This window comes from Geosmithia morbida, assembly GCF_012550715.1.
Source record: "Geosmithia morbida isolate 1262 chromosome Unknown scaffold_13, whole genome shotgun sequence".
Taxonomy (NCBI): Eukaryota; Fungi; Ascomycota; class Sordariomycetes; order Hypocreales; family Bionectriaceae; genus Geosmithia; species Geosmithia morbida.
In genome coordinates this window covers 553,727-575,806 of record NW_023336200.1, presented here as the reverse complement: position 1 = coordinate 575,806, position 22,080 = coordinate 553,727, and the positions used below count along the sequence as shown (strand labels likewise).

Genomic DNA, 22,080 nt, shown 5'->3' with positions numbered 1-22,080 from the left:
GCTACAACTCCGACTGGTTCGATATCCTCCCCCCTCCCCCCTCCCCCCTTCCTGGCCTAGGGCGAGAATGGGCCCGCACTAGACGGAAATAAAAGGGGAACTGCCACGCACGCAAGAGACAATCTCTACTCGTACTTGTAGTCTTGTACAGCCTGCAGAGTACATATACCTGTGCAGGTATACCCGTAGCAAGTGTCGAGCGCAGAAATCGCTTGTACCAGCCTGACCCCGACCCCTCGAAAAACGGTTCCCGGTCCGGGTCCTAGTCCCAGTTCCCTTGGAGGAGGGGGGGGGCTCCATCCAATTTGTGTACGTCCCGTCAATGGTAGTAGTCTAGTAGTCTAGTATAGACTTTTACAATGCGCTGTCATATCATCCCTACGTCGTAGTCTAGTAATATCGTCTCACGCCGTATTCGTAATTCCTAGCAAGGATTCTCAATCGTTGGCCCCCCTTCCCAGAAGGTCAGACATATATATAAAGCTCTCACATCATCAAAACCGCGACCGACAGGGAGGGGGGCATATCAACTAAGAAGCCAAGACGGAGAAGGAGAAGAGGAGGAGGAGGAGGAAGAAGAAGAGTCACAGCAAGAATACGGTTTCCCATCTGTCTGTCATCCTTTTCTTCCTTCTGCCAGGAGCTGCCTGGCTAGTAATATTACATATACTCCGAGTCTCTTGTCGTCGACGCATGAGCATAACCCGTACGAGTTACACGCGGCGCCGTACACTCGTATGCAGCCCTTGTCTGTCTCTCCAGGACATTTCTTGTTATCTCGTAGGTGGTAACCCCCCCTAACTTCATCTCTTTCATGTGTGTGAACCTCTGTCGATATTCTCCCCTGACTGGTCTAGCGTAATACTACGATGTGGACCGTCACCACTTTCTCTCACATACTCGTACGACCATAGCCGGTGGAAAATTCGGGGGTCCCGTCACGCTCCTCTGACAGACTGTTTGCCGTCCGTCTCTCTCAGCAGCATTTGCCTCCAAAAGAATGGCGGCTCGACGGCCATTATTGGCGGAAATCAAACCCCCGCCCTTTTCCGCCTCTCATCGTTTTGACCCGCCTGTAACGGTACTCCGTATAGGTACTGACATGGAGACCGTCTTCCAATCACGTGCGTAATCTACGTGTCGGAACAGACAGCTGAATAAGCTACCGGAATGAGTTATTCCGATCCGATCGGAGATATCCCTAATAGAAACGGAGAATAAGAACACAACGAAAAGGTTAGAAGAGGCCTTGTTTCGAGCCCTTTCTATCATTACAGCAATGGATAATTACCCGGATAAACCCCCTTCCGATCCGGAACCTCAGATGAGCGTTGTTTCTACCGGCATGATTCCGCCGCTCAGTCTGACAGACGAAGCGGTCACAAGCGGTCAGATTGCATGCATCCAACCGTAGAGGCTTGAATTCCTACAAGAAGAAGGCTCGGATTCCTACAGAACGAGGGCTCGTGAAGTGGGGGGGGAGAATGGAGATGATATGACCTTCCCAATTAGGGCCATCGGGTGCCAATCAGGATACAGTGCTGCACATGCTCGCAATCTCTACTATGTTGATCTGTATCCATCCCCTTGATCGCACTTATCAGTCATGACTCAACTGAGTCTCCTACTTCATCATCCGGACGAAGCCATCTGCTTCACCGTCCGAGCACGTAATTTGATGAGAGAAGTAAGACGGTTCTCGCCATCAACAACCAGTTACGCACAGGAGCATCACGGCTACCGCGCTAGCAGTAATCTGTACAACCTCGCCGGGCGAGACATGTCAAAACACCGAGGGCGCCATCATCCTTTCGTACTCTGCCGAATGACGACAGCCTTGGCAGGACCAACACCGCTCTACGCAATGAACCACGAGACATCCCGAGGAGCATCTTGAATTGACAAGCCAGAACCCTGCAAGGACACGGTCTCGGGATGAGGCCGTCTGGTAGGACACGGCATCACTCCCCCCCGAGTGCACATCACATCCACTACACTACACCTATCTAATACATGAGCGCCCAATGCAGGCAGACCTCTGACATGTCCCCCCCCCCCCATAGATTACGGCGAGAACCTTCCATCCCCCATGCGACAACTTCACATACAAGGTCGCGCTCGTCAAGCCCGCCACACGCCGTGACTTCTCCGGTGCCATGTGGCATATACGAGAACGGGGACCCGACATCATCAATGCTTGATCTGCTTTTACTGATAAAGAGAGGCGGGGAAAGAGCGCTCGGCAACGTCCTGTCCGACAAGGATACCGACGCCATCACCAGACTCGTCGACTCTCTGATTCCTCCTCCATCTCGCATCCCTGTCGGTAATTCCCGTCATCATCCGGCGACATTGGCGGCAGCGCTAGCGGCGGCCCTTGGAAACAAGCCCCCGACCTGACCGGCGGACGCCTGACTGAGGCTATCATAACCACCGGGTCGTCTGGCTGCGGAGATGTGCCGGCCCGAGGCGGAGGACCTGACGGTAACCGTGGCCAAGAGGGCCTAGGATGAAGCCCCCGCGACTCGTGGCATGCTCCGACCTAGTCTGGCTGTCGGTATATCGGCCCCCACTAACCTAGGTAGGTTGGAGTCTCTTAGGCCATCAGGGCTTTGACAGGGCACGTGGCCACAGAAAGAGTGGATGTTGGTGTGAGGTGAAGCTGCGTGTGTGGTGTCTGTGGTGTTTTGTCCTCGCAAATATCTGGTGTTGTCCAGCTGTATTCAGATCCCTAGGTTCTCACTGCTCGGGCACTCTTCCCGCCGTTCCTCGCATACGGTCTTGCTTATATGTCGATCCTGACGTCTACACCGTCAGACTCGACACCGTCCTTGCCAAGAACACAGCACAGGGGCAGCTCTGCTTTAATGCCGGTGAATACGGCGGAAAAGTATGCCATTCTCGACCCTCTGAATCGGCGATCAAGAGCACTGAGCGGTTGATCGGTAGTAGTTGGGTCGGTGACGACTAGCGAATACCCGCTGTTGTATTTTTATTCTTATTTTTTCTGCTTCTCGTCCCCCCCACGGGAATCCCCTTGCATCCATACGGTCCACGGTAGGATGGATGAACGTCGCAGTATTACGACGAGAATCCTTCAAAGGCTTGAGCTCTAGCCTCCGTTAGCCCCCCTCCCCTTTCTGCCCATTCTCGGCAAATAGGGAAATTCACCGGTCAATTGACCCTATGGGGGGGCCCCCCAACTACACGTACTGATGCGTGTATCCATCTTGTGGGTCGTCTTACATGATCCGTGCTCTTGACAAGCGCCGCTCAGCCAAGCATGGCTTGAGACCATATGACGCCATTCATGTGTAGGCTAGGCCAGTCATACTCATATCAGTACAACTCATATCAGTACAGCATGTACAAGTAGTAGCTATACAAGCCTCATCATTACTTACTAGATAGGATCATATCTTTGTTGACGGCGCACATCTATTCTCTTTGCATGTTTTGATCGTTCCTCCCGTCATGACCCTTTCCTCCACAGAGGAGCCGTATGCGTTGCAAAGGAAAAATGGAAACATGAGAAAGAAACATGAGAACGAAGACAGAACAGAACAAAAGCAAACCAAAAAAACCAGTAATACATAAAACAAGGTTGAATTAGGGGTCGTGAAAGAAAAGAGTTATTTCTTGCTTCTAAATTGGTTTCTGTTATTTCCATCCTTCCTCCTCCTGTCAATGCCCACAGGTCGTCAAGGTGATGGTAGATCAAGATGATGCAAAGGGGGGTGGGGGGGGAATTACACACATAAACAGCAACACTTGACAGAATACGACGAAATCAAGGCCTCACGGGTGTGGGAGCCACAATCTTGGAAGAAGGTGACTTGGCACTGTTTCTGCCGTTGCCATTCGTTTCACTCTCGTCCGAGTCATCGTCGCTCGGGTGTTGGCTCTCGACGTTGCGGTGGTTGCGAGTCATCTGTTTTTTTTGTTGTTTTCGACCGTCAGTTGTCTGATCTGTCGTCAAGTGCAGGTATGTTCGGAAGAGAAGTCAAGCGACGGTCGAGAGAAGACATGGGCGAGTAGTAGAGAGTGAGAGGAGGAGAGAGAAGAAGGAAGAAGAAGAAAACCGTACCCATGATCGAACACCACCAGCTAGGCCGGCAGCATATCCGGTAAGAAACTCCTTGGACGTGGTGGGGGACCTGGCAGATGCGGCGTCATTGCCGTTGGCCGACGCCGTGTTGAGCCTGGCTGGGCTCTGGGGCCTGCTGACGGGCCACAGCTGTCTGAGCTCGCGGCTGAGCTCCTGTCCCGTCGTGGCCCAGTTGTTTGTGATGTTCTCACGCAGCTCCTGGGTCAGACGCTTGAGGTCGAGCTCGTTCTTCTTGAGCCAGCTGACGTTGAGTTCCTGACGCGAGGTGCCGCGCTTGAACTGTCGGTAGATGTATTTCTCGTAGTCTCGGACGATTCTGGAAAAGGTCAGAGGTCAGCACCGGCAACATCTATCAAGGGGGAATCCCCTTCGAGAGGTGAGGTGTATATATATGTATGTATTATATATATATATATAATAGAGGGAGGGAGAGCGTCGGCAGACAAGAGAAGGGGGGCAGGTGTGAAGATACCTGGTAATCAGTCCCGTCGTGCTCACACCCTCGGTACGCTCAGTGGCGAGAAACTTCCCAGCCTTCTTTATAGGCTCGTAGATGTCGTCACCCTCTGCGGCACCGTAAGGGAGGTCGTCGTGAGCGACGTAGTCGAGCCTGTTCTCGTCGAGGAACTCGGGAGTGACGATCCAGGGGCAATCCTCGATAACCTCGTCGACCCAACGGCAGTGGCGGACCGTCTCAGCCCTCTCGCGTGCCGACATGACGGTCAGGCCCTTTCGCTTGTGAGTCTCCTCGTCGCCCGTGACGCCCACGACCAGGGTGGTGTTGGGGAAGGCATTCTTGGCCTGCTCGAGCTGCCGCATGTGCCTGTTTTGTTTTTTTATCTCATCAGCAAACTCTCTCTCTCTCTCTATCTCTACCTCTCTCTATCCCTACCTCTCTTCCTATCTCTCTCTCTCTCCTCGATTCTTGTCTTGACTTACCCAAGGTGGAACATGTCAAAGACACCATCGGCATAGACGCGAACAGGTCGACCGACGGGCGGGGTGTTTGTCCTGTACCCGATGGGGTGGCTGAGGTTCCCAATGGGGGGAGGAGGCATGGAGTCGTTGTCCTGGCTCTTACGACCGGCACGACCGGCAATGTCGGCGCTCCCCTCCGTCGTGTCACTCGGTTCGCCCGGGTCGGCCGTCGAGGCCGTCTTCTGCCTGTTGTTGCTGCCAGCTTTGCTGCTTCCGGCGGCGGCCGGGATGGAGTTGCGGTCCGAGCTGGCCCTCAGCCGCTTAGGGTTGGAGTGGCCATCCGACTCGGGAGCCGTCGTGTCGCCTTCCTCGCCCGAGGCGTCTCGTGACGACGTTTGCGGTTGAGAGGGTAGCGTGTCTGTCGTTACGCTGGCAACCGACACGCGGCTGCCGGCAGCGGTCCTCTTACGCTTGCTGCCCTGCGATGAACGGGATGATGACGGCATGATGTGTCCTGACGTTATGTGGGTGTCCGTGTGTGTCTCTAGGTTTTGTCGTCTTTGCGGGGAGATGGGGGTGGGAGGAGCTGAGGAGGGAAAAAAAAAAAAAACACGTCGTCAGGTTTAGGTATCTGTCCCAAGGTAGGAGGGATATGGTGGTGAAGGGGGAGAAGTCAGACGTTGGACGGGGAAAAGGAAGGGGGTCAGAGGTTGAAGAGGGAAAGAAAAAAGAAAAAAAGAAAGAAAGAAAAAGAGGGAAAACGCCAGCGATCGGTGATGCGGTGATGTGTCTCTCGAGCATGAGAGTTTGAATTCAGCTAATGAGTTGCCTCCAGCTGGAAATTAGAGCATTACGGAGTACGGAACGCCATCAGTACGGGGAACTAGTAACACTGCTAAACTCTGCTGCTGCTGCTGCTGCTACAGTACATCATATATCAGCAGTATGATAATATGTGCATACTACGACCCAACTTACCCTGCTGCCCTGCCCTTGGATCGATTTTGAATGCTGCAGTCTCGATAATCCGTGGTAAATCTCTTCTTCTCGTTTGAATCTATATCAATGTTCTTTACATATGCCTACTCCTCTCTCCTTCTCTCTCTTTCTCCCGTGATCTTGCTGTAAAAGCCGAATTGATGGGCTCTTACAGTCGCAGCTTTGTCGAAAAGCGGTGTCGAGGTTACCCAATGACGTTTAACCGAACGTAAAGGATACGTGACCACCTTCCTCGATGCTCCTACTACTATTACGATTAGTGGTCACGTTCGATAGTGGTGGATCCATTGCCACTGTTAGCGCACTGATGGCAGATTTCTTGTGGGGGTTTTATTTTTTTGGTCCCGGGTATGCAATTTTTTTTTTTTTCAAGGAAACCGGAGCAAAAAAAGAAAGAAAGAAACAGTAGAAGAAAAAAAGAAGGAAGAAAAAAAGAAGGAAGAAAAAAAGAAGGAAGAAAAAAAGAAGGAAGAAAAAAAGAAGGAAGAAGAAGAAGAAGAAGAAGAAGAAGAAGAAGAAGAAGAAGAAGAAGAGAAGAGTAGTTCATACTCAGGACAAGTAGAAAAAAAAATGAAACCTCTCCACCCAACGACTTCTCCCGTCAAATCAGCTCTGTCAATCCCTCAGAACTGCGCAGCAGCGTGGCAGGGCCGCAGAGGTCTGGACGAGGGAATGGATTCGGAGGGATTGGACTGGGGGTAGATGCACGAGTTTCTCTCTGTTACCTAACAAGGACGAGGGCAGATCACATCTCTCCATACAGCAAATGTTCCTAGGCTGCTCTGCGAGCACACCCGCAGACTTGCGCGCAAGCCAAACGTTGGGGAGGCGGCTGTGTGCCGCGTCCCGCCTTGGCTGGGCGCTGGGCGTTGGAGCGCGGCGTGTTTCCTTATAGGGCCCTACCAGTATTTCCTTATAGGGCCCTGATAGGGCCCTATAATCTGATGTCATCTTGCCAAGATGGATGAGGGCACCGGTGCTGCACATGTAATCTGGATTGATACTTGGGGGAACGTGAAGCATCTGCCAGCGATGTCTGTCGGAAGGCATCTCGTCAAGATTGTATAAAGGGTCGCATCCTTCTTCTTCTGTCTAATTTTCAGCATGCATCTCTCATCATCAGCTTGATTGATCAAAAATCTTTCAACTACACATCTCTCCATCGTCTACGTACACACGCCTACATGGCATGCACACATACGCACACACATACACATAACATGAGCGTCGTCATGAGCAGGAACACCACGGATCAGCCTCAGACAGGGTATGTCCTTCCTCCTACTTCACATCACCTCTCCTCTGTCACAGTCTGCATCCGGACTAACAGGCTCAGTGACTACCCTCCCGGCTACGTTCCTGGAAAGGGTTTCGAAGACTATCCTCACAAAGAGTACGTCTCTCTCTCTCTTTCACACACACTCTCACTCTCACACTCTCACACTCTCACTCTCACACTCTCACACTCTCACTCTCACACTCTCACTCTCACACTCTCACCCTCACACTCTCACTCTCACACTCTCACTCTCACTCTACACATCCTCCACATTGTACTGTACCGCGCTCAATGCGAGAAGGAAAGAAGAGACTGACGACAATGTCAGCAGCGTTCAACAACAGCAACAGCAAGTCCCCAGCACCAGCGGCCCCGTGACCGTGCCCCTGACCCAGCTCTCCCCCACCCGTCAGCAGTGGATCGACTGCCCCGGCTGCAGCCGGCCGACTCGGACCAGCGTCGAGGGGAGATCCGAGGGCAGGAAGCTGTTCATGAATGTCTTCTGGTGGCCCCTGCCGAACCGCAAGCACTGGTGGGAGAAGACGCACTGGTACTGCTCCGGGTGCAGGACCGAGGTGGCTGTGCAGAAGCGTGGAGAGGATCTACGGATTCTTATCTAAGCGCTCAAGACGATGATGCAGTTATCAAGACCTCTCTGCAGTGTTAGAGAGAGGCTTTTTATACACATGATCTATCAAAGCCACCGCTGATCCATCCCACCCACCGTCAGAAGCGGAGTCCGAACTCGTGTGTGCCTAGTGTCAAAGGTTCTCGGTCTTTGTTAATCTATCAAAACTTGAGTGCAGGTAGTATAATTTTATTGTTATTTTTAATGTCTTCATTTTTTTAATATATATACATATATATATATATATGTAAATGAATAGATAAATATATATAATTTTTACAAGAAGCAATTTATCAGGAGGATCCGTGCTTGCAACTCATTTGTAGCCTTTGCTTCTCAAAGAAGGAGAAAGGAGAGAAGGAGAGAAGGGGAGAGATGATCTTTCCAAATCAAACCAACGGTAATGACTGCCTGTTTTCTTCAATGTTCGAGCGGAAGGGGGGGGAGGGGGAAGGGGGGCCTTTGATGACTACCATTTCCTCTCTTCATCAACGCCACGTAGACGACCCTCTGATTCATCAAACAGACATCGAGGCGTCAAACAAAACATCCGACCAGCTGAAAGACCTCAGACAGGCAGAACATGAACTGACCGTCATGGTCAAACACTTAGTGCAGGACAGGTCAAGGTGATCTTGGGAGCGTTTGACAATTCGTATCCGTACTATGTATCCGTACCCTCGCTTGAAACTGAGCAGACCTCTTCGAAATAGCACCGAGTCCACGTCAATGTGTACCTTTAGATTAATGTGGCCTGTTTTTATTTACCTCAGACGTCACAGAAAAGAAAGGTTTAAGCTACATGTACGGAGAACGTTTCCCAGTTGAGCTAAATTCATATAAACAACCTGGGTGAGCTGACGAACGCAGCCCCTCCCCCCCTCCCCCTTGGGACCCCATCTAGATGATACATGGGGGGGGGGGGGGGGGGGGGGGGGGGGGTGGCATTCGCGTACACCCGTTTCAAGTGCGGCGCCAACATCCGAGAAAAAGAAGGAGGAGGGAAAAGAACAGGCGACGGATGGAGCCCATCGTCACATTTTTGGGGTGACACGGACGGAAAGGACGGTCCGAGGTTAATTAACTCCTCAATCGGATCCAAGGGAGCTCAAGGGAGTTCAAGGTAGTTCAATTGATTCCATGTGCCGAGCAGAGGTCAGGGATTCCATCTAGTCACTTGACTTTGAAATCCATCTATCACAATACCGATGCATTGAACGACAGCGGTTGAGAATTCGGCGAGTACCGAGACCCATGACAATTTTTTTTTTTTTTATAAATCCACAAGAGAGCATGAACGAAGGTCCCGGGTCTATGCATGTAGGGGTTCAGAGGTTGTGTGAGTCTAGGAGGATCTGTGCTTCACAACCTATATGTGTAGCTTCAGATTCTTAAAACTCGTAACCGTAAAACGCGTTTCGACTCCTTATACTAGTGGAAAAAGAAAAAGGGAAGAGAAGAAAAGAAAAGAAAAGAAAAGAAAAGAAAAAAAAAACACGTGTATGCCACCAAGAATCTGGGAGAACAAGTTTTGAAACATAGTCCTCCTTCTCAACTCAAACCACCACCCCCCCTCCGCCCCCCCCTCCCTTGCCACATACTTGTACGTACATTGGTCTCATCTCACCCCGCTCGGTGCGGGACCACTAGTTCTGTGCATAAGCGTCTTCGATATATAAGTGAAAAGAAAAAAATAAATAAATAAATAAATAAAAAAACTTGCCGTCTAGAGACAGCTTCGGAACAGGGGTTCTCTTCATTACCTGGCCAATAGGCTACTCCGTACTGCTGGAACGGTGCATGCTGAAGCAAGGATCTGGGCAGTTGCCGTGTGATGGACGGGTAGCTACGTCTTGTTGTCTTGCCCCGAATTTAGTACGATCCCCTGCGTGTCGGATAAACGAAGCATAACGTACCAGAGTCGAGATGTGGTATCGGGCTCGACGTGTGGTCGAAACAACCGACGACGAAGAGAGAGTACGGCTACGGACAAGACAAGGTTATCCTCAACCATGGTGAGTTGGTTGCGTCTGCGACGGGCGGCGGAGAAATCTATATAAACATGTCTCGTCTTCCCCGTCTGTTCTTGTTTCCTATCTTTCTCTCCATCCTCATCACAGCTGGACAGTCTTCTTTCTTCAGACACACACACACACACTCTCTCTCTCTCTACACCTGATTCTCCTCTGCTCCTTCATCTTCTCTTGTTCATCAACCTCCCAACCCTTCCAAGATGTACTCTGCTACCCTCCTCCTCGCCGGCTCCGGCATGGCCATGGCCGCCTCTCAGTACTTTGTCGCCAACACTACGTCGCCCCTGATCGCCGCCGCCGTCACTTCTACCATCCCCGAACCCGCTGGAACCAGCCTCTCCTCTGAGCCCATCAGCGTGAGCGGTTCCTTTGACGGAAAGGGCTTCCTCTACGATCGTGACAGTACGTCTTCTCTCTCCTCTCCTCATTTACCCTCTCCTCCTCCTCCTCCTCTTACTCTTACTCTTCTCGTACTGATCAATTCTCATAGGCGTCCTCTGCAACGACCAGCAGGAAGGCGGCGACGACGACACCATCTTCCTCCTGGAAGACGGCGCCTCCCTCTCCAACGTCATCATCGGTCCCAACCAGGCCGAGGGCATCCACTGCGCCGGTTCTTGCACCCTCACCAACGTCTGGTTCCAGGACGTCTGCGAGGACGCCATCAGCCTCAAGGGCGACGGCGACATGACCATCTCCGGCGGCGGCGCCTTCCACGCCTCCGACAAGGTCATCCAGCTCAACGGCATAGGCCAGCTCACCGTCGACAACTTCTACGTCGAGGACTACGGCAAGCTCGTCCGCTCCTGCGGCAACTGCGACGGCAACGGCGGTCCGCGCAACATCGAGATCTCCAACGTCGTCGCCATCGACGGCGGCCCCCTGTGCGGCATCAACACCAACTACGGCGACACCTGCGACATCGTCGACTCCTGCCAGGACAGCGGTGAATCCTGCACCCTCTACACCGGCAACGACACCGGTGACGAGCCCGAGGAGGTTGGCGAGGGTCCTGACGGAAAGTACTGCGTCACCGAGAACTTCAAGAGCTCTTGCTAGACGTCTCCTCCCCCCCTCCTCCCGCTCAGACCCTCCCTCTTTTGTATATACATTCCTGTCCTCTTGAGCATGGCCATGTTGGACATGGCCTTCATCTCTTGCACATACTCTCTTCGTTCCTCTCCACATCTTCCAGAATCTTGTATATAGGAAAATAAAACATTTTTGCTGGCATGCTTCGTTTCTGCTCATCGAGTGCTGTTTACATGCTTTATTGACTATGTTTTGTACGTGGTAGTATATATATATACATATAATATACTTCCAATCCCATTCTGCAGCCTCTTCAACATCTCATAAAACAAGGCAACGTGCTTTTACCAACACACATGGTAACAACCCATCATAGTTAAGAATACAATTAACATAAAAAACCAACCCAACCTAAAAACGCCGCCATCCGTCCTCTGTTTTTCTCTTTGCTTTGCTAGACGCCCAGAACAGAAAAGAAGGCAAGACACAAGAAAAATATGGACAGCAAACACACACACCAAAGAAAAGGTAACATTTGTATATGATTGGACCTTTCAATCAGCGATAGCCGAATCATCAGCCTTTTCCAGACGACCAACCGAGTCTGAGGAAGAAGAAGCACTCTGTTCGGTAGCCGCAGTCCCCGGGACCAAGATGTTGGCGCGAGCCTTGTGCTGCGCCTCGATGAAGTTGTCCCACGATTCGCCGTCCTGCTCCTTCATGCAGCGCAGGACGAAGGCCCTGTCCTCCTTGAAGATGTTGATGGCGCCCTTCTTCTGCACCCGCTCGAGGAGCTCGCCGCCGATATCCTCGGCTATGTCGTTTACCAGCCTGATGAGCGACGGTTCCGCGCCGATGTCCTCCACCGTGGCCAGGTATCCCAGATCGGCCTGGGTGAAGAAGCCTGAGCGGAAGCGGTGACCCGTCCGGAGCGTGCGGCCTTCCTCTTCGGCCAGGATCTTGGACAGGACGGAGCTGGTACGCGATAGGGGCCTCTCGTTTTCGTTGTCGTGGTCTGGGTGGGCGATTAGCTTGGCCTCGTCGTCTGCCTCGCCGTCCGATGCCGGGTCGGCTGGCAGGCATGCCGTGAGCTGCTCTTCTGTGTGGTTTGTTGCCGCGGTCGATGACGTCGTCGTCTTGGTCAGTGGCTGCAGCGGTGGATGCTGGGGTGCATCTTCGCGCGTGTCGGGGAACTCGTCCTCGAATCGTTTGATGATCCCCTGCAGCGTTTCGTCCAGGAAGATCAGCTTGCGCAGGTCGTGCTCGTCCGACGGGCTGGTCCGGGCCTTGATGAGCGCAGGCTGCAGACGGTGGCGGATCTTGCGCGCCGCAGCTAGGAGATGCTTGGACATTTCCTTGGCCTTACCACCCGTGGGGAGACCGCCAGCGACATTGTCATCGACGTCCTGGCCTTCTCCTGCGCCGTCATTATCGCGCATAAGCTCCACGGACTGCCTGCCCGAGTCGTCGCCGCGGTTCTCAAGGCAGCAAGTCAAGGCCTTGACCACACCCGTTCCGCCGATGACGTAGTCCTCATCCGGACCGTCCATATTGCTCTCGTCGTCGTCCTGCTCCAGGACATCGTGACCGACCAGGTGAGCGATGACGTCGGGGTAGCCCGCGACTTTCGAGGACAACAAGGCAGCATCCTTGTCGGCCTGGCTCTCGCTCATGGCCGACGCCGCCGCGGCGCTGATATCTGAGTCGTGAATGGCCTCCATGTTGCGCAGGCAGTACGCGACAACCTGCTTGGCCATGGCTTTGACGATCTCGCCCGACTTGTCGCCAGGCACGTCAATGTCGATGCAGACGAGGCTCGTGGACAGCCTGGCCCCTGCCATCAGCGATGCGTACAGGGCGCACGCCTCCTCCTGCTCCTCCTCTGTCCGGGCGTCAGCTAGCTTGACTAGTTCGGTATTCTCCAGCAGGTTGACGTGTGCCAGATTGTGGATCTCTGGCAGGATCTCGATGATGGCAATGGCCTGCTCCGCAGACATGCCCATGTCTTGGAGATGGATGCGTTTCAGCGGTTCCATTTTCGGAAGGTATCTATCCATCTATTAGTTAAAACTTATCCCATAGCATAGAGCATAGAATAGAACTAGGGGGAGCGAAGAAAGAAAAAAAAAGAAAGAAAAGAAGAAAAAAAAAACTTACTTCCTCAAAGTGCCAACAGCACTAGGCGATTGTGTAAAGAGCTCATGGTTATGCGACAAGTCGATGAACCGGAAGTTGTTGAGCTTCGTAAGCGTACTGAGCACTTTGCACAGAGACGCAGGCTCGAGGTTGCAGTCCGATAGACTGAGTGCCCAGAGGGGGCTGGAGCCGTTGAGGGACTCCATGAGAGACTCGATATGGCGACCGAGATGGTTCCCGCTCAGGTCGAGACCCACACAGTTGCCCGCAGCGAGGAACTTTGCCAGGTGCTGTGCACCTTTGCCATCAAGGTGGTTGTGTGCGAGACCTAGGCGGCGGACGTCGCTCTTGATGAGGCCGTCGACAATGGTGCCGAGCTGGTCCATCGTGGGCTCCGTACCGCCAATATTGAGCAGCTCGAGCGTGGCCGGGCCGGCAAGGCGTTCGGCCAGAGCCCTGGAGAAGATTTCGGCTATACCCAGGGGCATGTGGCGACCGTTGGGCAGATTGCGGTTGTTGTCGGCCTGCGAGGTGGCAGTGGCAGCCTGGCGAGGGAACGCCACGTCTGACACGTCGAGGAACTTGAGCGAGCGGCAGAGGTACAGGAAAAGAGACAGGTACTTCCACCCGTCGGGGCCAAATTTGTTATTCTTGATGACGAGACGTTCCACGAGCCCGCCGCGGGGCTCCATGTCGCGCTGCTTGGGGCGACGGCGGCGGCGGCCGGGGTTAGGGGGACGCACAGTTAGCATACCCGCTAGGATGACCCGGAGTCCCTCGTCGCTGAGGTTGCTGTTCTCCAGAAGCACTTCGCGCACCGGAACCACGGCCAGGTAGTCGCCCAGGGTCACCACGTCGGCATGCTGAAGCCAGTATCCCGTCAGATCAAGCTTGTTAACCATGCCCGTGGCGGATGACCAGTTGGCCGTGTCCAGGAGCTGCTCGGTAATCTTCTTGAGGATGGGCGTCTCCCGCAGCTGGCAGCACCGCCGGTATACCCTGGCGGGGTCTGTGGTGGGGTAGCCGTGCATCGTAGCAGTCTTAGTCATACCCTCGGCGGGTGGGCTGTCGGCCGTGTCCGGGTTTTCGTCGCTGCTGTCGTAGCGAATCTCCATGGGGATGGTACCGTTGGCTTCGGCTAGTCTGCGTTTCTTCTCCTTCCGAGCCTTGCGCTCCTCCTCGCTGCGCTTCTTCTTCTCCTTCTTCTTAGAGGGTTCCTTTTCCTTTTCCTTTTCGGGCGGGGAAGACGAGAGTTGACTGGCGGCGTGGCTATCATCAATTTCCGTGGCTTCAGCCGTGGCAGCAGCGGCAGGCTGGCTAGCCACTGTGTCGGCAGGGGGAGATAGTGGCAACCCGGCCTCCTTCTTCTCCTCGACAGCCTTTGGATCCTTGAGCGCAGCACCCTCGCCCTTCTCCGTCATCGTCTTGTGCGTGCTGTCGACGGGCACCCTGTCGGCGGGGTCGGGGGCATCGGCGTACTTGGGCACAGGAGCAACCTCGACATCGACGCAGAACGATACCTTCTTGAGCTTGTTGTCCTTGAGCTCTGATATGGCGCACCTCTGGCGCTTATCGTCAACGTTCAGGATCCTGCGCTCTACCAGACCGTTGCCTACTCTGGCAGCAGCATGTCCATTGCCCGAGGACGAGAGCCTCCGGAAGACGCCGAGGAACCCGGCTTGACCCGATTTCGGTGGCGCGGGCGTGTACGGACCGTTATCGATAGGCTTGGTGGCCGGAGGGAGCACGGCGCCTCTCGAACCGCTGGGTCTGGGTACGGGCGGATGCGTGCTGGGCGAGGACTCGGGCATAGAGTCGTTGGCCTTCTCCTGGGGTGGCTCCGTCACCTGGCCATGCTGAGGCTGTGACGGCGAATGCGGTGATGCTGGCTGCTGCTGCTGCTGCGGTTGCTGTTGCTGGTGAAGGAGGTGAAGGTTGGTCCCGGAGAACTTGGCTGATATGTTGGAGAACCAAGAGTTGCGACGGCTGGGAGGCGTGCCCGTCGGACTGCCTGGATTGCTCTTGTCGAGGGAGCCGGATCGCGAGTGGCGACGGGTAATTGGAATGGCGGGAGATGTCGCGTGCCCATTGTTGGCACCGTGGTTCTGAGGGTTTGGCGATGCCGGTTTCGGTGAGGACGTGGCAGTGGTGGTGATCTGCTGCGGTCGCGCAGGCGTAGCAATCTTGGCCGGCGGTGAGGGAGGTCTCCGATTTATTCTGTCTGTTTTTGCATTTGTCAGCCGGGTGGCGTGGCGATGGAGGAAGTCGACGGTCGTCCAATGTTGTTATCGTTGTTACCTTTGGGTGTTGCCTGTGTCATCCAGCTAACATCGACACCGTGGACCTGCTCCATGTTTTCAGACGAAACATGCAAACACAAAGGGTGCGAGAACTGGATGACGAGGGGAGAGGGGGAATAGAGGAGACAGAATCGGTGGAGAGACTCGAAACCGTAATATTTGCTGACGTTAGTCTCTGTACCGGAGGCTGAATAGATCGGAGAGAGTGAGAGGGTAAAGAAGGTGAGGCCGAGGCGGGTAAGAAAGAGGAGAAGGAGCCGATGGTGGTCTAGGCCGGCTTTCTTTTTCAAGTTGGGGGGGGGGGGGGGGGGGGGGGGGTATGCGGGCGCTATAATCGACAAGAAGGAGGTACCAATGCGGTCTAGGGCGGGATGTTCGAAGAGAGAGCTTTCTGAATGAGCTTTCTGAATTCGCCCCCCCAGAGATGGAACGCTGCGATATTTCGTAATATTATATCGCCCCTTTTCCAAAGAAGGAGAAGAAGAAGAAGAAGAATCTCACACCCACTACCTTTTCTTTTTCGTCTGCTTCTCTCAGTGAGCAGTGTCCTGTGTGTCTTGATTGAAAGGGATTCCTGGGAAAGGCGGGCCGGGAAAGGACCCTCTTTGTTACTTCGTCATCACACGCCGATTTTTTATCAGTAGACCCTTTCAAAGTCACGCACATGCCCAGTCCATCCACACGAGTATACGTGCTATGGTGCTATGGTGCTATGGAGCTAACGACTCCACGAGTAATGCCAACGACTATCTAGTATCACTACTGGTAAAAGGTTGAAGCATGGACTGCAATGGAAGTATCCGCGTGTCTTGCCTACCACTGTAACAAGTACTAATACTCGCAGCTGTCCATCTTACGGGGGTACTCGTACGATGACCGGCACTGTGCATCTCTGCATTACAGGGGATCCTGGCTAAGGCCAATCGATTCAGCGGGCCGATGGGTACCACTGACTAGTACGAGTAATAGTACGGCGCAATACTGAGATACTCTTCGATTTTCAAAAACGCCTACGAGATATCCGGGGTAAATGATGGATTCTGTAGTGATACAGTGATACCCTTCTCTTGAGATTTTCCACTGCCAACCAGCTTCGATCTCGTGTCGCTTTTCTCTTGATCTACCGTTGGTCCAAACGTCATCCGCCGACGTCATTTTGCCCATTTAAAAAGTCACATGGCCTCGATATCCCGCCACCACCCGCCCACTTACCAAGTGCCTACGAGTAATAATCAATGCAGAAGTAGCCCCCTATCCACCCAAACACCATCTACTACTTGTACTTGCTAGTAGTAGCATGTCCAAACCATCACCCGGAACAAAAAAAAGGGAAAACTGACAGAATGATAAATGATAATAGCCGGGGGGAAACGGTGGAAGCTGGCAATGCTGAGGAAAACCCGCTAGTCTTGCTTGAAACTAATACTACATATATATAAGAAAGATGCACAGTGTGCACAAGTACGCCAGTTGCTTCTTCCCCGCCCCCCCCTCCCCCCCTCCCCTAAGGAAAACTGTTTCCTGTCATTGAGACATTTAGGGCACGCCCGACTCCTCCGTTCCTTCCATTCCAACCTTGAGCCTCTCTTCTCTCCAATACGCTCTGTGGTGGTAACATGTCTTGATACTACCCATAACGTGCTCCCACCAACATATCACTTTTTGTTTTCTTTTTTTTTTTTTTCAATATCCAAAAGATTTTTCATGCAGAACAATCAATATCAAACGGCAAGAACGGAAGAAAACAAGGATCGTATCCGATAAAAATACGGACCAGAAAGCACGTCAACCTCGCCAAGACGAAGGCTCCAATAACGATACTACGGATTCGAATCATCGTACGATACCGACCTACTCGTAGACTCCAAACATTCAGTACTGTAATACTCTTTAGTATTGGTATGCTACTGCTATATGAAAGTAGTGCGGCAGTGGCAATCCTACGTGCATAACGGAGTAGCGGTGGTATACCATGTGCGGATATATTCGTGGCAACGGTGGGAATTGGCGTCCAGGTGGTGAGAGTGCATTTATCTTGTTGGTAATACAGACAGTCGTAATTTTAAAACTTGCTAGTAGCTTACGAGTACTACGAGTACTAAGGCTGCTTGCTTACATCAATCCTCGAAATCGACTCTGTGCCGCAAGCCCGGAGTCTGCTTCGATTTACGTCCCTTCTTCTCCACATTTCGCGAATGTCACTGCGAATATCTGTGTAGTGTCACCGTCAGACCGTCACCAGTGCACAAAGGCTGTGGGGGGGGGGTAGCGGAAAGGAAACCCCTTGCAGCAGATTACATGGCCACATGCACGACATATGATATCAGACAAATCCTCAAGTCATGGGTTCTGTCATTTGAAAAGAGAGAAGAAACAGAACATTTTAAACCTTTTTTTTTATAAGTCTTGACCCGACTATCGAACGACAATTAGGCCCCAAGGTTGAATGACCATTTTTCCCAGCTCAAAAAAGAAAGAAACTCCAAGTATCCGTAAGTCGCAAAGATGGACGACGCGGTCACATGCACACCCTCGACGGAGGAGAGTAGGCCTAAAATCTTAGCCGAATGAAAATTGACTTTTCCTTGTAAAAATTTTTTGGTTTTGTTTTAAGAAGGCAAGAGAAAGCTACATTTACTCCTGGTCCAGGATCTCCTGGATCCTGGCCTGGACGCGCTCCTGCTTCTCGGCCTTTGTGGACTTGGGGGTCCTGTACTGCTTGGAGATGGCCTTCCACTCCTCCTTGGTCTTCTTGGGGGCATCAGTCTCGTGCTTCTTGAAGGGGTCCTCACGGATGGCCGCGTGGGCCTCGGTGTAGAGCTCCTCAAGGCTCTCAGCCTCGACGTCGTCATCAATGTACTTTTGGAACTGGCTGGCGTAACGCTCCTCGTCGTCGTCGGCAAGCAGCTCCATGTACTCGGAGACGTGACCGCCGAAGATGTAGTTTCGGAGAGTGTCGGCGTCGAGCTCCTTAGACTCGATGTCGTAACCGGGGAAACGCTTCTCGGAGTGGGGGATGAGGATACCACCGTCGGAGGCACCCTTCATAGCACCGAAGACACGGGCACCGGTGGTGGTGCGGGCAAGACCGACGTCGAGGAAGGCCTTGAAGGGGCGGCGCTCCTCGCCATCCTCGCCCTCGGCGGCCTCGGTGAGGGTGAACTCGCCATCGACCTCTTCGACACCGGTGAACTGCTTGTCGAGGCCGAGCTTGCTGAGGACACGGCGGGCGAGCAGGAGACCGGTGGCGTAGGCAGCGGCCCAGTTGGTCAGACCGTGGTTGATGCCGTAGGCGCGGAGCTCGTGGCTGTAGGCAGAGGCAAAGACCTTGTCGCCAGAGATCTCGGCGGTGACGATCTGGGTGATGATGTCCTTGTTGGTGAAGCGGACAACCATGCGGTACTTGGGCGCATTGTACTTGTTCTTAGCCTGGGCGATGAGGCGCTTACGGGCGTAGTAGTCAGTCTTGCCCTCGCGTCTGCGGCGGTACTTAGTCTGGTAGCGACTGTGAGGAGTGGATATTAGCATTTTACCCAGAGCAAAAAATAACTGCCACAGAGTGAGTGGTATTGATAAGGGATGAAGATAGACAACTTACCTGAAGTAGGCAGAGCTCTTGACCGTCTTGTGGAAAGGCTATGTCAAAGAAATCCCCGAGTCAGCAATTTGCGCTTCAGAATGCTCGATCCTCCTTCCGAAGCAACTTGCGTTGACCCTCCAATTCTCGAGCAAAGATAGATGGGAAACGCAGTAGCATTTCTGCCAGGGTGCGCGCCGCAGCAGGGGAAAAAATATTTATTCTTGCAGTCTCATGAAGCCCACGAGATAAATCGTGGGGACAGCATGAGGCTCCCTCTGGATAGGCCTCAACTTACCATGATGGCGGTATCTGACCAACGGACGGCTTAGGATCCTTGAAGTCGGGTTGTTGGGTGGTTAAGAGGAAGTGGGATTCAAGACAGAAACCGAAGCACTTGTAAATTTTGGTGGGGGATTTTTCAAGCCCTAGGTCCCAAAAGGCGCAGATTGTGCGTGGGCTCCACTTTCCTTGCCAGGTAGGAACTTGGGTCGGGGACGAATTATCCAACAGCATGGTTGGGGACGATGCCGGATCAACCAGCTGAATAAGCCACTGAAAGAAGTTATTCCGGTCCGATCCGAGCTTTCCCCTCCCCGATAAAGCAGAGCACCTGTACACACTATTTTCCTCATACATATAACAACAACACCTAGCAATAAGAAGACCAGAAAAAGGCCTGATAGAAGCCTTTTTACATCATTATACCATTGAATAATTATCCGGATAAATTTCCTGCCGATCCAGAACCTCAGACGAGTGTTTTACCGGCATTATTCCGCCGCTCAGTCTGACAGACGAGTCGGTCACATGATCAGCTCTTTTTTTTTTCTTCTTTTTTTCTTAGCAGAATAGATATTGTAAAGCTTACGTCCTTACTAATCAAACGATTCCAGTTCCCAAATATCCTGTTCAAAGCAATAATACGACCTAAGACAATCAATCATTTGCTTGGATGTGCTCTTGCGCATGGGGCCTCGTGGTTCCCTGCCATCTTTCATCGCTGATAAGCGTTCACATCGTATGTAGCGGCCTGCAGACGTTGCAACGGCTATCATCGTAGAAGATAAACGACCTACCGACCTCGCTGCCGCTGGCCTTGTGGTATGTGCGAGTACGGGGATGTGTGTCTTCTCTCGCGGACCACAGCCAATTTGAGAGTCGCAGCCGGGGGCCGAGGTTCTTTGAGTGGGAAAGGAGGGGTGGGGGGCCTGTCACTGTCTCTCAGCTCCCCCACGTCGACCTTTTTCTCTTCCCCTAACCATATTAAACTGCCATATTGCACGGCAATGTTAAGTTGTATCTCCCTTTTCCCTGTATCAAATTTCAAATTTCAGCAATTCCGAAGTTTGTGCTATCAAGTGCATTATCGACGTGGTATCCGCTAAGATGGCATCGGAGTCGTCGCGTGCACCCAGACAGCCCAAGGTGCTCATGTTCGACATTGGAGGCGTCTGTGTAAGTTGACATCTGTACAGCCAGAGGTTCGTTGGCTGTTCTTGTCTCCTTTTCCCCTTTACTACTCTCCCTTTCGCTCTCATCTTGCGAGGGATACGTTTCCCGATGATGATTAGTGGTCGAGGTGGTCCCGGCCTTGGCCGGACATCATCATCTCAGCAGTTTTTGTCTGCTCCTAGCCATGTCTAACACGCATGAAAAATGCAATGATACAGGTCAATTCACCATTCCAGGCCATTCTGGACTACGAAGTGAGCCTGGGAATACCTCCTGGATGGGTAAACTACTCCCTCTCGCGCACGGCCCCAAACGGGTGGTGGCATCGGCTTGAACGGGGTGAGGTGCCCATGGACGAATCCTTCTTTCGCGGTTTCAATGAGGACCTGCACCACGAGGGGCGCTGGCGGGAATTTTACGCGAGGGAACAGCAGAAGAGTAAGGGTGAGGATCGAGCACGACTACAACGGCAGGAGAAGGGGGAGGCCGAGAAGCGCGAGGATGAGGCCAGCGACAACCGGGATCTTCATGCACGGCCAGAGTCGGACACTCCGCCGCCATTGCCAAAGATGGATGGCGAGTGGCTCTTCAACGAGATGATGGCATACTCCGCCGCGCCGGATCCGTGGATGTACCCGGCTCTGAAGGCGCTCAAGGCCAGCGGTAGATATATCCTGGCGGCACTGAGTAACACGGTCATCTTTCCGCCAGGCCACCGGCTTCACAAACCTGACTTCCTAGGCGACCCGGTACGCGGCATATTCGACGTCTTCATATCGTCTGCCCACGTGGGCCTCAGGAAACCCGACGCACGGATCTATCAGCTCGCCCTTGACAGGGTGGACAGATTTGCGCGGGAGCAGCGTGGTGCCGGCGGTAGGAGCAGTGCTATTACCGACGACGGTGATGGAATGGATGACGGTGTGGAGGGGCAGGGCGTAGAGCCGGAAGACGTCGTCTTCCTCGACGACATCGGCGAGAACCTAAAGCACGCGCGCAAACAGGGGTTTAGGACCATCAAAGTACATCTCGGACGAGCGTACGAGGCCGTGGATCAGCTCGAGTCACTGACAGGCTTGGCGCTAGCCGGTGCTCATCCTAGGGTCCCACCACAGCTGCCTGTCAACCCCAAGTCTAAGATGTAGGCTATTTCCCTTCTTGGTGACGCCTACACCTGGTGCGTGGGCGCATTCATCAGATATCAGCTCTCCTAATTCCGGGTGTGTCTCGCTATTTCGTGTCATCTGCTTCTCCTGCCTTGACATGGGCTATCATGTACTAAGAGTCTACGAGTTGGTCCAGCCTCACCGGATGATCTTCCAAGTCCAACCGAGACAGTCTTGTTCCCTGAAATCAATATGCACTATCCCGTAGCGGCCAATGTGGGTGAGTGAGTGCCGACGAATATACCTCGTCCGCTCCGAGGTGGTGGTATCCTCGAACGAGAACCTACTGACCACAGGCCCCTGAGAACTTTCGTGGAGCTAAGGTGTGGCCGTCGCACCTTGTTTCCAGGTGGTTCGTCTCTCCCTCTCTCCCTTTGCGTGTGTGTGTGTGTGTGTGTGTGTGTGTGTATGTATGCAGCCTGACCGATTTGTATACCCATACCTGTTTT

At 53.1% G+C, this 22,080-nt stretch overlaps 6 protein-coding genes across 6 annotated transcripts; 3 read left to right on the top strand and 3 right to left on the bottom strand.

Moving 5' to 3' along the window:
* Nucleotides 1–4,003: 4,003 nt before the first annotated feature.
* On the bottom strand, nt 4,004–5,532 carry GMORB2_2529 (choline-phosphate cytidylyltransferase; the record flags this gene model as incomplete). The annotated part of the gene is made up of 3 exons (XM_035464509.1): nt 4,004–4,424; nt 4,581–4,931; nt 5,048–5,532. 3 exons carry the CDS (start codon nt 5,530–5,532, stop codon nt 4,004–4,006), a joined length of 1,257 nt encoding a protein of 418 aa, XP_035319695.1.
* Nucleotides 5,533–6,260: 728 nt separating this feature from the next.
* On the top strand, nt 6,261–7,924 carry GMORB2_2528 (uncharacterized protein; the record flags this gene model as incomplete). Its single annotated transcript, XM_035464508.1, has 3 exons — nt 6,261–6,346; nt 7,362–7,418; nt 7,606–7,924. 3 exons carry the CDS (start codon nt 6,261–6,263, stop codon nt 7,922–7,924), a joined length of 462 nt encoding a protein of 153 aa, XP_035319694.1.
* Nucleotides 7,925–10,165: 2,241 nt separating this feature from the next.
* On the top strand, nt 10,166–11,024 carry GMORB2_2527 (pectate lyase; the record flags this gene model as incomplete). Its single annotated transcript, XM_035464507.1, has 2 exons — nt 10,166–10,367; nt 10,456–11,024. The coding sequence occupies 2 exons, from the start codon at nt 10,166–10,168 to the stop codon at nt 11,022–11,024; spliced, it is 771 nt and encodes a 256-aa protein (XP_035319693.1).
* Nucleotides 11,025–11,551: 527 nt separating this feature from the next.
* On the bottom strand, nt 11,552–15,486 carry GMORB2_2526 (cell wall biogenesis protein Mhp1; the record flags this gene model as incomplete). The annotated part of the gene is made up of 3 exons (XM_035464506.1): nt 11,552–13,046; nt 13,155–15,354; nt 15,432–15,486. The coding sequence occupies 3 exons, from the start codon at nt 15,484–15,486 to the stop codon at nt 11,552–11,554; spliced, it is 3,750 nt and encodes a 1,249-aa protein (XP_035319692.1).
* Nucleotides 15,487–18,067: 2,581 nt separating this feature from the next.
* GMORB2_2525 (large subunit ribosomal protein L5e) lies at nt 18,068–19,311 on the bottom strand (the record flags this gene model as incomplete). The annotated part of the gene is made up of 3 exons (XM_035464505.1): nt 18,068–18,938; nt 19,032–19,069; nt 19,309–19,311. 3 exons carry the CDS (start codon nt 19,309–19,311, stop codon nt 18,068–18,070), a joined length of 912 nt encoding a protein of 303 aa, XP_035319691.1.
* A 1,088-nt stretch (nt 19,312–20,399) lies between these two features.
* On the top strand, nt 20,400–21,610 carry GMORB2_2524 (to epoxide hydrolase; the record flags this gene model as incomplete). Its single annotated transcript, XM_035464504.1, has 2 exons — nt 20,400–20,468; nt 20,684–21,610. The coding sequence occupies 2 exons, from the start codon at nt 20,400–20,402 to the stop codon at nt 21,608–21,610; spliced, it is 996 nt and encodes a 331-aa protein (XP_035319690.1).
* Between the last annotated feature and the right edge of the window lie 470 nt (nt 21,611–22,080).